Consider the following 10,988-nt stretch of genomic DNA (forward strand, 5'->3'; position numbering starts at 1 on the left):
TAGATAAATTGTGTACTTTTAAAATATATATATATCTTTCTACATATATAAATAGAAAAGTTTACGAGCTTCTGGAGAGCACCTGAAGTCCACATTTTCCAAGGAATTTGAGGCGTTTGCTGACCTGAGAAAACATGAGAATTACTAAAGGACGTCAATTCAAAGTTCTTTTAAAAAACAGTCTGATAAGAAACGAGACTGGAAATTGTAATTTTATTTAAAATAATTTTGTCTCTACAAGCTACAGATAAAACACAAATTCAATTGTGTGTGTTGCAATTACACACGACACGAGGTTTCAAGCTAAAATGCCTGTACTGTTCTTATGTACGAGCTTTTTAAAGACACTTGAAGGCAACATTTCCCCAAGGAAGACGGTGAAGCTGCTGAGGCGTTTAGGGTTATCGGAAATATACAATTCACGACAGGAGCTCAAATAAACACTTACTACAATGTGTAACTTTTAAACAACATTTTTTCCTCTTGACGTAAAAGACAAAACTTTCATCAAATTGATCAAAGTGTGACAGTAACACACGGGTTGTTTTCAACTAAAGTGCACCAGCAGCTAATATGTACGAGCTTTGTAAGAGCACCTGAAGGCCACATTCCTACAAGGCGCTGTGAAGCTGAAGGAAAGTGACCGTGAACGCAGCTTCATCTTATTTCTCCTCTTTAACTTCTCACACGATGAATTTAAATCTGAGTTAACTGCGCAGCGTCACGAGGAACCTCCGTTGCTCTTGTGTGCGTGAGTTGTGAGAGTTTAAAATGCCCTCTGAGGTGAAGCAGAGGAAGAAGACCCCGAAACAAAGTGATGAAGAGTCAGAAACCTCGAGAGCAAACAGCAAAGATGAAGAGAAGGAGAAGAGTCCGAAGATGGAGCCCGGAAACACGAACACGTCTCCGGGTGTGGACGTGAAAAGTTTCATGTGCTTGTTGTGTGTGGCGGCGTGTGGAGCTCTGAGCTGGTGAGGTCACTGTGTCCAGTCCGATCCAACACAATGTTGTGTTTGTGTGTCTGTATTAATGTGTGTGTGTGTGTGTGTGTGTGTGTGTGTGTGTTTCCAGGATGGTGCTGCAGCAGAACCAGAGGTTTTCACTCATGGAGGAAAAGTACAAATCTCTTCAGGGGAAAACTTCCAGTCTGTTCAACATGGAGGAAGAAGTCCTCAGAGTTTCTAAGAAGGTGAGTTTGCTTCACAGACCCGGAGCTAAATGCTCTCATCACCCACAGTACAAAAACACACCACACACTGTGCTTTTACTTTTATTTACTTTGAATATTTCTGCCTCCACCTTAGAAATAATGGAGTTTAATTAGTTTACACCTACGCAGTCTTAAAGGTCCAGTGTGTAAGATTTACTAGTGTGTCATCACCTAAATTACATGAAATGTTCCTTTCTTTACTCTTGAATCCACATGTGATATATAAATACTTTATATTTACATCAGGAGCCGGTCCTCTTTACGGAGGCCGCCATGTTTTTTACAGTAGCCCAGACTGGACAAACCAAACACCCTCTGAGTTTCTATGACAACTGAAGGAGGTTGGGGTGAGGGGTGTTCAGCTGCAACATGCAACTTCACCACTGAGCTAATTTTGTAATGTGGGTGAAATGTTTGTTTAAGTTTAAAGTACAAAAAAAAAAACGGCCTCCTCCATGTTAGTGGACGGGACACGGGTCAAACAAACAAGTCAAAGTGCACATTAAATAAAGATGGCCGTTCTCATCATGCGGATTCTTTGCAAGTGTTAATTAGTTATTTGATGGTATAAAAACGAGGTGAAGCCACAGCTGAGACTGACTCATGATTGGTTAAACATGTGGGCAGGACCTCCAGACTCTGGCTACAAATTACATCAAAAGCTCAAGATGGCGTCACCCATAGCCGTAATATTTTGTTATGTTAGATCTAAACATTTAGGAATCACTGTGGTTCATCTCATGTCCTCTACATGACAACACTGAGTTCAAAAAGTTAAGAAAACCAGAATTAGACTGAGCACAAAGTGTTTTTACATGAAGTTGGATCCTTTATTCTCATATGCTCCTGACAGTCTTGTTCTCAGTGCATGAGCTTTGTTTCCCACTGTTTATGAGTTATATATAAATTCTGAGGACCATAGAGCTCCTACACAAACAGCCCTCATGTTCTGTGTTGCGGCTGCAGCTTGCCGCCTCTGAGGATGACCTACAGGAGGCGCTCTCCACCGTCTCCCTGGCAACAAGACTCCAGCAGGACATCTCCGACCTCTACGCTGCTGTCACGGCGATGCAGGCTGATGAAAACTCTGCCTCCCGTGACCTGCAGGCGGTCAACGCCCGATTCCTCAACGTGACAGAGACGTGGCAGGAGCGTCTGGCGACCGTCACCTCCGACCTGGCTTCCCTCAAGGTCGAGTCGAGGGAGGCTCACGCCGGATCCACCGACCGGGTGAATGAGGCCGAGCGGAGGGCCAGGTCGCTGGCAGAGAGGCTGGAGGAGCTGGAGGACAGCACGAAGAGGAACGCCCGAGCTCTGGAGCGCACGGAGGTGGACGACGCCAAGCGAGCGCAGGACCAGCTGGACTGGAACACCAAGCAGATCCACAAGCTGCAGGAGCAGATCAGCAGCCTGAGCAAGAGTGAGGCCGAACTCCACTCCCAGCTGCAGGAGCACATCCCCCGGGCGCAGGAGTGTGAGGAGCACCTGCCGAAGGTGGAGGAGGCGGTGCGCGCCATCCTGCGGCTGGGGGGCGATCTGAGCGGGGCGGAGAGGCGGCTGGAGGAAGTGACGCTACAGGTGTTCGGGACCGAGGACAGCATGCTGAAAGCGCTAAATGAAATCTTGGCGATACGTCAGGAGCTGGACACACTGCAGGCTCAGAACAGCATCCTGAAGATGAAGAACGAACTGTCCGTGGTTAAAGAGGCCGTCCGTGAACTCACCGCGGTGTTGAGGGAGAACAGGGCTGACGGAGAGATAGACACTGTGGAAGAGGAGGAGGAATGGAAGGAGGAGGAATGGAAGGAGGAGGAGGAGGAGGAGGAGTGGGAAAAATATGAGGAGGGTGAAATAAATCAACCTCTTCATGATGACATCACTGAATGATGTCACAGTCTTCGTGTAGCGAGGGAGAAGGAGCGGTTCTGTCTCTGTTGTTAAAGCCCAGTGTTAATGTTTTATAACGTGTGTGTCCCAGTTTATCCTCATGTGATTATCACTGCACTAGTGTCACACAATCAACAATATGTTTTAGTGGCTCAGTTAATGTAGATTCATGCTTTTAGATTTCCACAGCTGTTATTTATTTGTCTTCAGTTATTCTTCTAGTTGCAGTTTGTGAACGGCAGATTTGTTTTGTTTGTTTGTTTTTCTTTATTATTCCATTGTAAACTGAATATCTTTAGTATTTAGACTGTTGGAGAAGAAACAGGCAACTTGATGCGTTTTGTTTAAATCATTCATCAGTCTGTGTAATGAATCATATTATTTGTGTTGACTGATGCTTTTGCATCTGATTTTAGTTTAAAACATGACAATCTTTTCATATATTCGGTTTAATTTAATAAAATTTGTTTGATTCTTATAGTTAAGTGTGTTGAGTATTTAAAGCACCATTTCCCCCTGAGATGATTTCAGTAAATAATGTGTTACTTCCCCTCCTCTATGTACTTCATCTGCCGTTTCAGTGCGAGAGCGTCCAGCTGATGCTGGAGGGTCTCGGGGGTCAGCGGGGAGCTCTGCGGCCCCAGCTGGAGGCTCTGGAGCTGGACGTCGGCCGGCTGAAGGAGTGGGCGTCCGGGCTGACAGAGAAACGAGCTCAACTGCAGACCAGCATGGAGGCATTGAGAGACGCTGTGGGGCAGATTGAGGGACGCACCTCGACCATCACGATGGACTTTGCCAACAAGGTACGTAGGATCAATTAATGATCAATTCATCTCCAAATGTTTTATATTTTTGTCCATAAAACATCAGGAGTTTGTTTAAACTATGTTATAATCAGTTATAGCAGAGATGACCCTTAAAATGTCTTGTTTTGTCCTTCAAAATAAAACACACATGATAAAATATTTGGTATCTCAGATGTGTTTCTCAGTTTCTTTATTTCTTGTATCCCCCCCAGGTGGCATCAGTGAGGACAGATGTGCGGAGGATGGACGGCCTGCACTCTGAGCTGGAGTCTCTGCTCGCTAAGGTTGGAGAGCTGGAGGACCAGACCACCCGGTTGGAGCACAGCATGGTCAAACGCATCGGGGACGTGCTGACCAGCAGCATGGACCGGGTGTCCAATCTCCGGGCTGTGTCCGAACGCAACGCCCAGGCCATAGAGCAGCTCCGCAGGCGCATCCCTGAACTCACCACCGCAGACGATCAGATCTCTGAGCGTCTGAGGGAGCTGGAGAGCGGCAGAGCTCGACTCATAAGGACGGTGACCTTCGCCAGTGACCTTAAACCAAAGGTGGCCGCCATCAAGAGGGACTTTGGGGCGTTTGAGCCTCAGCTGTCGGATCTGACTCTGCGGATCGGAAGACTTGCAGAGGATCTGACTAAAAGAGAGCAGGAGATAACTGAGCTCAGACAGACTCTAACTAATCTAACTGCAGTAGAGGGAGATTTAAGTGTCACAGCCAAACAGGTCAGTGAAATAGCTGATATATCTGATATTGGAGAGATGCACCGGCCAACATGAGTCCCATCCTCGGGACAAGTTTCAGACTGGCTGAAGGATTTCATTAGTTTTTCACTCTGTTTTACATCTGGTCAACTGTCAAACTACTGTTCAGAGGTTTACTGAAATAAATATGAAACAAACTCGGACGTGATCTGTGAAATGAGTGGACATTTAACTCTCACGCTTTGAGAAAGATTAAATCTGTCAGCATGTTACTTTCTAAATGTTGTGTTATGTTTGGGTTTGTGTGCAGCTTCAGCTCTTATTAGCTTTTAGAATTTATGCTAAGCTAACTGGATGGGGTATTGACATTCACATTCAGCAAATAAGTACAATATACGAATCCTTGATACATTTTCAATACAAATACACTCGTGTTACAACTCGATCTCTATAAAATCTAAGTGTTGAAACAGCTTCTACACCTTGAGATGAGGATGTGGGCAAATTGAGGCCTCGTTGTAAAACTATGGATTTAAATTTTTCTATGAAGGATCTTAGTTATTTAGATTTCAAGATATTTCATATTAGTCGACGAACAAAGCCTTGGATGGACAGTGACACGTCCTCGATGCTCAGCACACAAATTCTAGTTCCCTCCATCTTGAATTTCCACAACTACATAATATTTCACCGTGCACTTGGTTCCTCAGTGAGAGAAGGAGAAGTACGGGGTAAGTTCACCTCAGACGAAATTCTGTCAAATCATAAACTATGATGTAGTTAGATTAAATATTTCACTCTGTTTGAATATGAGTTGATATAATTCAACAGGTTGAGCTGAAGTTTATATCTGTGTTTTAAAATCTTCTTCCATGTGTCCCATCAGAACTGTGAGCACCAGCCCCTCTGAAGGTCTCTGCACCGCCCGGCCCTGCAACACTGATACTGTGAGTATTCCCTTACCTCTCCTGGGCCCTGCAAACTATTTATCACCTTCCAAACACCCTCGAACAAAACAGGTCGTTCTGAAGTTGTGTAGTGAAGGGCGTAATGACGACAGAGGAAACGATCTATCTTATTCTGCACTGCTGTTCGACAGTTTATCAGTCTGACTCCATGTGTGATGCTGTATGTCCTGCCAAAGATTAAAAAATGGTGTGGAGCTCTGAGATAAATTGAAATTCATTAGTAAATTCAGAATTATTTGCTTTCTTAGAAACATGTAGTGAGAATTGAATCAATTAACAAGTGTAAATTCTCATTCCCACCCATGCAATCAACATATCACCCATGATGCATCAGTAAAAGCAACAAAGTTCACGCCATGAAATAATATCTCACAATTTTTAGGTGGACGAGAGCTTTTTATTCCTACAACAACAACAACAACAACAATAAAATGTAATGAGTAAACAAAGAGGTGCTCAAGAGGAGCTTATTATTGCATTTTCATGTGGAGGTATAAAAAAACAACAGCCTTGGCACAGAAAACTTTAAAGAAAAAAAGGAATTAAACATTTGAAAATAAAAGTACAGTGCAGAATGGGTGTGGATTTGAATTCACAGATCAGCAGTCCAGCTCTGCCCCTCTCTCCCAACCCTCAAGTGTGCTCAAGTTTTTAATTCTTCATCGAGTTCGGAGGAGTGGGTTGTGGTCGCCTGTTTGGATTCATCGCTGTCCCTGTTCTAGTTTCCTGATGTCATATCTCTCACCGAACTACTTCTTCTTGGAGACGCCAGCCAGTTTCTTTGTGGTCTCCTGCAGAGCTTTCTGCAGAGCAGCGATGGCCTTATCGTGGCCTTCGAGCTTGGAGGCTTTGTTCTCCAATCCAGCCACCATCTTCTGTAGGTTCTCCAGCTGCTCCGGCTTCGTGCTGCCGCTGCCCTCCAGATCAGCGAGCCTCTTCTCCAGCTCCTTCACTTGCTCATTCAGACTGGAGCCTTTGGAAGAGAGCTGCGTCTGGGCTCCGACCAGAGCGGCCATGTTTGACTGCAGCTCCCCCAGGCTGCTTTTCAGCATCTCCAGCTCCTGCTCCAATCCAGCTTTGACTTTCTGCCCCTGTGCAGCCACAGCGCTCTCGTGACTGTCCAACTTAGCGAGCAGTGATTCCACTCTGGAGGTAATTTCTGACACTGATGCTGACAGTGAGTCTCCACTCTCCTCTGATGCTCTCACTCTCGCCTCAAGCTCCTCTGATCTTCTCTGGGCCTGAGCGGCTGCTGCGTTCACCTCTCTCTCCATACTACGAGTGGCCTCGGCGGCCTGCTCTGCCACGCCCTCCACCATCAGCGTTTTGTCCTTCAGGGTCTGAACCTCAGCCTCTGAGGCCGACAGCGACTGCCTCAGGCTCCCAACATTCTCTTGCACCACCGACCTCACCGTTTCCACCTCCTGAGACAGCGAGGCCACCTCCTTGTTGCGAGTCTGGAGCTCTTCCCTCACGGTGCCAATCTGCTCCCTGAGTGAGTTGGCTGAAGAGTCTGCCATCTGTTTGGCCGTCCTGATTTCATCCACAGCTTCGACGATGGCGGCGAGCTCCTGTTTGATGAGTGTAGGGTCTTCCATGTCCCCCAGGCGGGCTTTGAGGTCAGCCAGCTGGCCCTGCGCCTCGCCCTGAGCCTCAGTGAACTCTGCCATGTTGACCGTGATGGACTGGCTCACCTCGGACAGACGCTCCTCCACCGTCTTCTCCAGCGAGGAGAAGTCCCTCTCGCGGGCCTCCTTCACCTCGCTGATGCCCTCCGAGAGGTCCCTGAGTAGATCGTTCTGGAGGTTCTGGAGGGCCTCCTCCACCCTCCTCGTCTCCACCTCACCCGTCTTCATGCGGCTGATGGCCCTCTCCAGCTCCAGGCGTGTGATGCCCAGGGATGACTCCAGACTGTCCACAGTGCTCACCAGAGACTCCACCTGTGCAACAAGACGGGAAAACAGTGTGGTTTGCATAAGACAACACAAAAAGGGCTTTTTTTTACTTTTTCAGATGATCCCCTGGGTTTTTATTCGGCTTCGGGAGTAGGAACATTTTGTTTTGTTGTTTTACTGGGAGACATCCATTTTCTGATGAAGACCACACAGTGAGGTTAAAAGCACCAGAGAGTCCCCATAAGTTGAGCTTAACAATTATTTGCCTCTGGATTTTCAAATATTATATTTTGAGTGGATGTTAGTGTTGTTTTTTTTATGAATTAAAAAATAATTTTTAGCATATTTAGTTAATATGTTTGAATATTTGAAAATGTAAGATCTTTTTGATCTTAGAAACAGTCAAAGTAGTTTGTTTTTCCTTAATTTTACAATTGTGTTGAGTTGTGCTTAGTTTAAAGTTATCTGCTTGATGCAAATGTTGATTTAGCACGATATTTTAATATTCTTGCAAATATAGGATGATGCAGGAAACAGATAAAAATGTGATTTTTCTGTCTGAGCTCTGGTTAATATTCACAAAACAAGACAGGACTTCAGTCCGCCATTATTTTAGAAGTGAGTGGAAAAGTAAATGAACATTACAAACATGCTGCACTGACAAATACACATTTGCATGAAAGGAGTTAAGTCACACAACTGAAGTCTGCCTCGCAAATATTTAGTCAATAGTAGAGAGTGTGAAAGTTAAACAGTGTCAGTTAAACACACTTTGAATGGATGAATGGACAGATGATGTAATCGAGGGAACGAGAACATACATTTCCAAATAATTTTCAGTCCTGAGAAAGAGATGAGTCATCAGCCATAAAGAGCCAACTCCCGTACTTTACACATGAAATGGCAGCTAACTTACACACACACTGTAGGTGTCCCTTCCCCCTGACAATGTGAACTGACCCTCATCTGCTCTCTGCTGCTTAAACAACCACTCACAAAATAACATTATCAAATAAAATAAAAAATAAGATGCAGCACATTTATTTGAACCAAATACTTTTAATTGGACTTTTGGACTTGTGCACGGTGGTAATAGACTTAAAGGGTGTGACCACATCCATCAGTGCAGTGTACCACATACCTGCTGAGTAGATGACTCCAGAACATGAAGTACAAGTATGTGGAAAGTTATGTAACTGCATATAAAGTCGTGCAAAACATAAAAACAAGGGTTTACACTTCACATCCAGCACTGAGCTGATCTCGTTGAGTCGTTCTCTTGTTATCACCCCCTGCTGATAGTTGTCCATCACTTTGCTCCGTACCTGTTGAGCGACGCTCTCCATTTTGCTGCCCAGCTCCGCGCTCCTCTGTTCGCTCTGCTCGTATCTGGCGCTGTTCTGTCGGATCTCCTCCGCGACCTGCTGGAGGTGGAGAGCTGCAAACCCCGCGGCTCCTATCAACGCAGCGTAAAACACGGTGGTCAGGACGAGTCCGAGGCAGCCCCGCGTCCGTGGCCCCTGAGGTCCCGGGGAGCCAGTCGCTCCGTTGCTGGGACTCTTCTGGCTTTTCTTCGGCGCCTCATCCTGGATGACGGGCGCTGCGCTCTTCTCGGAGCTGCTCTTATGTCGGTTCTTCGCCGTCATTGTGAGTAGACGGAGCTCGGCGGTGTGCGTCTGTGTGGAAGGGGGAGCTGCTGGTTCTGCAGTCGTGGATGCGGAGTGTGTCTCCCCGTCCAGGAGCAGCAGCGTATCAGGGAGCGCGTCGTGTCTTTCCACGGGGCTTTTTTGCTCTGAGGTATGCGGATGGGGGCTGTCCCACGGTCCCCTCCAGGAAATAATGGATGGGCTCTGCTGCTCCGACACTTTGGTTTCTGGTTTTTTAACTTTCTGGGACCAAATTAGCTAAAATGGCAAAGTAGAGCGCAGAACACTTCCAAAGCCCAAATTTCTCCTTACGTTCAACCAATTAGCACCAAATTTCGCACACTCACAGATATCAGTCCCTTGAATGTGCCTGGTTATTTTCTTCAAAATCCATTAATGATTCCCTGAGAATTTGGTGAAAACGTTGAAAAACGCCAGTATCTGGCAATGTTAAAGAAAGATTAAAAGTATTCCTGGAGGCGCGCCTTGACCCAGATCCAAACCAAACTTTAATTAGTTCCTCCCTGATCCATGATGCATACTTCCTCCAAGTTTCATGTCAATTCCTTTTTTTAAATAGTGTTTGTGTAAATAAAACCAAACCAGCGAACAGGCGTGAAAACGTTAACCTCCTTGGTAAAGAGATGCTTTTGCAGACGCAGCTATGGCTCCTCAAGGTTAATGTCCCTTTGTATTTATGTAGAAGTGAGAAAAGTCACTGCACTTTATAATAGGAGGGGAAAGACGCTCTATCTTGGGTCAAACCACTGTCCCAGAAGGAGATCATCCTCAAAAGTCAATACATCTGTGCGTCAGGGGCATAAAACAATCCCACATCTGTATTAGAGCTGTGGCCCAATTCCATAAATGATGTTAAAAGTCTTAGGACTGATGCAAACTTTCTGCAAGAGTCTCTCTGAGAGGCATATTGGTTTGAGGAGGGAGGGAGGGAGGGAGGGTCCTGACTTTCTTTACTCCTCCTTTCATACGTGGCAGCTGCAGGTTCGGCTCTGCAGCCTCAGCTCCGCAGCCTCAGACCTGCTGCTGCTGCTGCTGCATCACGAATACTTTCGGAGCACAGACAGGCTCATCAGAAGAAGTCATAACTTTAATGTGCACAGGCAAAGAAGTTATAAAGTCCGAAAGTCCATGTCCAATACTAGGCTGTAAAGGTGAATGAGTCATTTTATGGCCATTAAATCTTGGATTTCCTTCATTAACAAGTGAGTATATCACTGCAAACAAAATCACACCCACTTCACTGTTCTCAGCAGTGCTGGACTTTTGAATCATTACCAGTTGCATAGTTTTGATAACATTTGTTAGGGCCTTTTTTGGTGACTAATCTCATTCCACCACCCAGAGAAAGAACTTTTTTCTGCATGCAAATTAAAATCTCACTCAGAACCATGACTAAAAATAAACAATGACAGAAAATACATAAAGATGCATATTTACATCCTCGGTTCGAACACTAGATGTCACTAAAGCAGCGTTTTACAGTGAGAAGAGGATAAAACAGATAATCTCCATGAATCCAAACCATCATGTAAATGTACAGCAACAAAATGAAACATCATTTTAAACGATAAATAAAAGTGTATCAATCTATTTCCAAGTTATTATAGCATCTGTCTGTATTAGGCAGATCACTACCACTTGCTGATTGGCACGTACTTTAAAATCTACTTTAATCCAGAAGTAGCATCACTGGTTTATTTCCAGGGGGTAGTACATGCATAATAACAAAAATATAAATAAATAAAATAAGTAAATGCATTTAAATACATTTTACCTAACTTCTTAATAAATAAGACTCTAGCTCTTTCAGTGATTAGATGTTTTATGTATTTTGTTTAGTTATATTTCTTT

At 45.0% G+C, this 10,988-nt stretch overlaps 2 protein-coding genes across 3 annotated transcripts; one reads left to right on the forward strand and one right to left on the reverse strand.

Annotated features, from left to right (window-relative positions):
* Positions 1-290: 290 nt before the first annotated feature.
* Positions 291-4,810, forward strand: ikbip (IKBKB interacting protein). Of its 2 annotated transcripts, none has more exons than XM_069520170.1 (4): positions 291-971; positions 1,072-1,189; positions 2,177-3,900; positions 4,116-4,810. In XM_069520170.1, the coding sequence occupies exons 1-3, from the start codon at positions 772-774 to the stop codon at positions 3,095-3,097; spliced, it is 1,239 nt and encodes a 412-aa protein (XP_069376271.1). In that variant the 5' UTR covers positions 291-771; the 3' UTR covers positions 3,098-3,900; positions 4,116-4,810. The 2 variants fall into 2 exon arrangements, with proteins under 2 accessions (XP_069376271.1, XP_069376272.1); XM_069520171.1 differs by having other exon boundaries at positions 3,679-3,900.
* Positions 4,811-5,950: 1,140 nt separating this feature from the next.
* On the reverse strand, positions 5,951-9,996 carry ckap4 (cytoskeleton associated protein 4). The gene is made up of 2 exons (XM_020092481.2): positions 8,796-9,996; positions 5,951-7,515 (listed from the first exon to the last, which is right to left on the reverse strand). The coding sequence occupies exons 1-2, from the start codon at positions 9,114-9,116 to the stop codon at positions 6,325-6,327; spliced, it is 1,512 nt and encodes a 503-aa protein (XP_019948040.2). The 5' UTR covers positions 9,117-9,996; the 3' UTR covers positions 5,951-6,324.
* Between the last annotated feature and the right edge of the window lie 992 nt (positions 9,997-10,988).

The sequence above is a fragment of the Paralichthys olivaceus genome, chromosome 23, assembly GCF_024713975.1.
Source record: "Paralichthys olivaceus isolate ysfri-2021 chromosome 23, ASM2471397v2, whole genome shotgun sequence".
Classification (NCBI taxonomy): Eukaryota; Metazoa; Chordata; class Actinopteri; order Pleuronectiformes; family Paralichthyidae; genus Paralichthys; species Paralichthys olivaceus.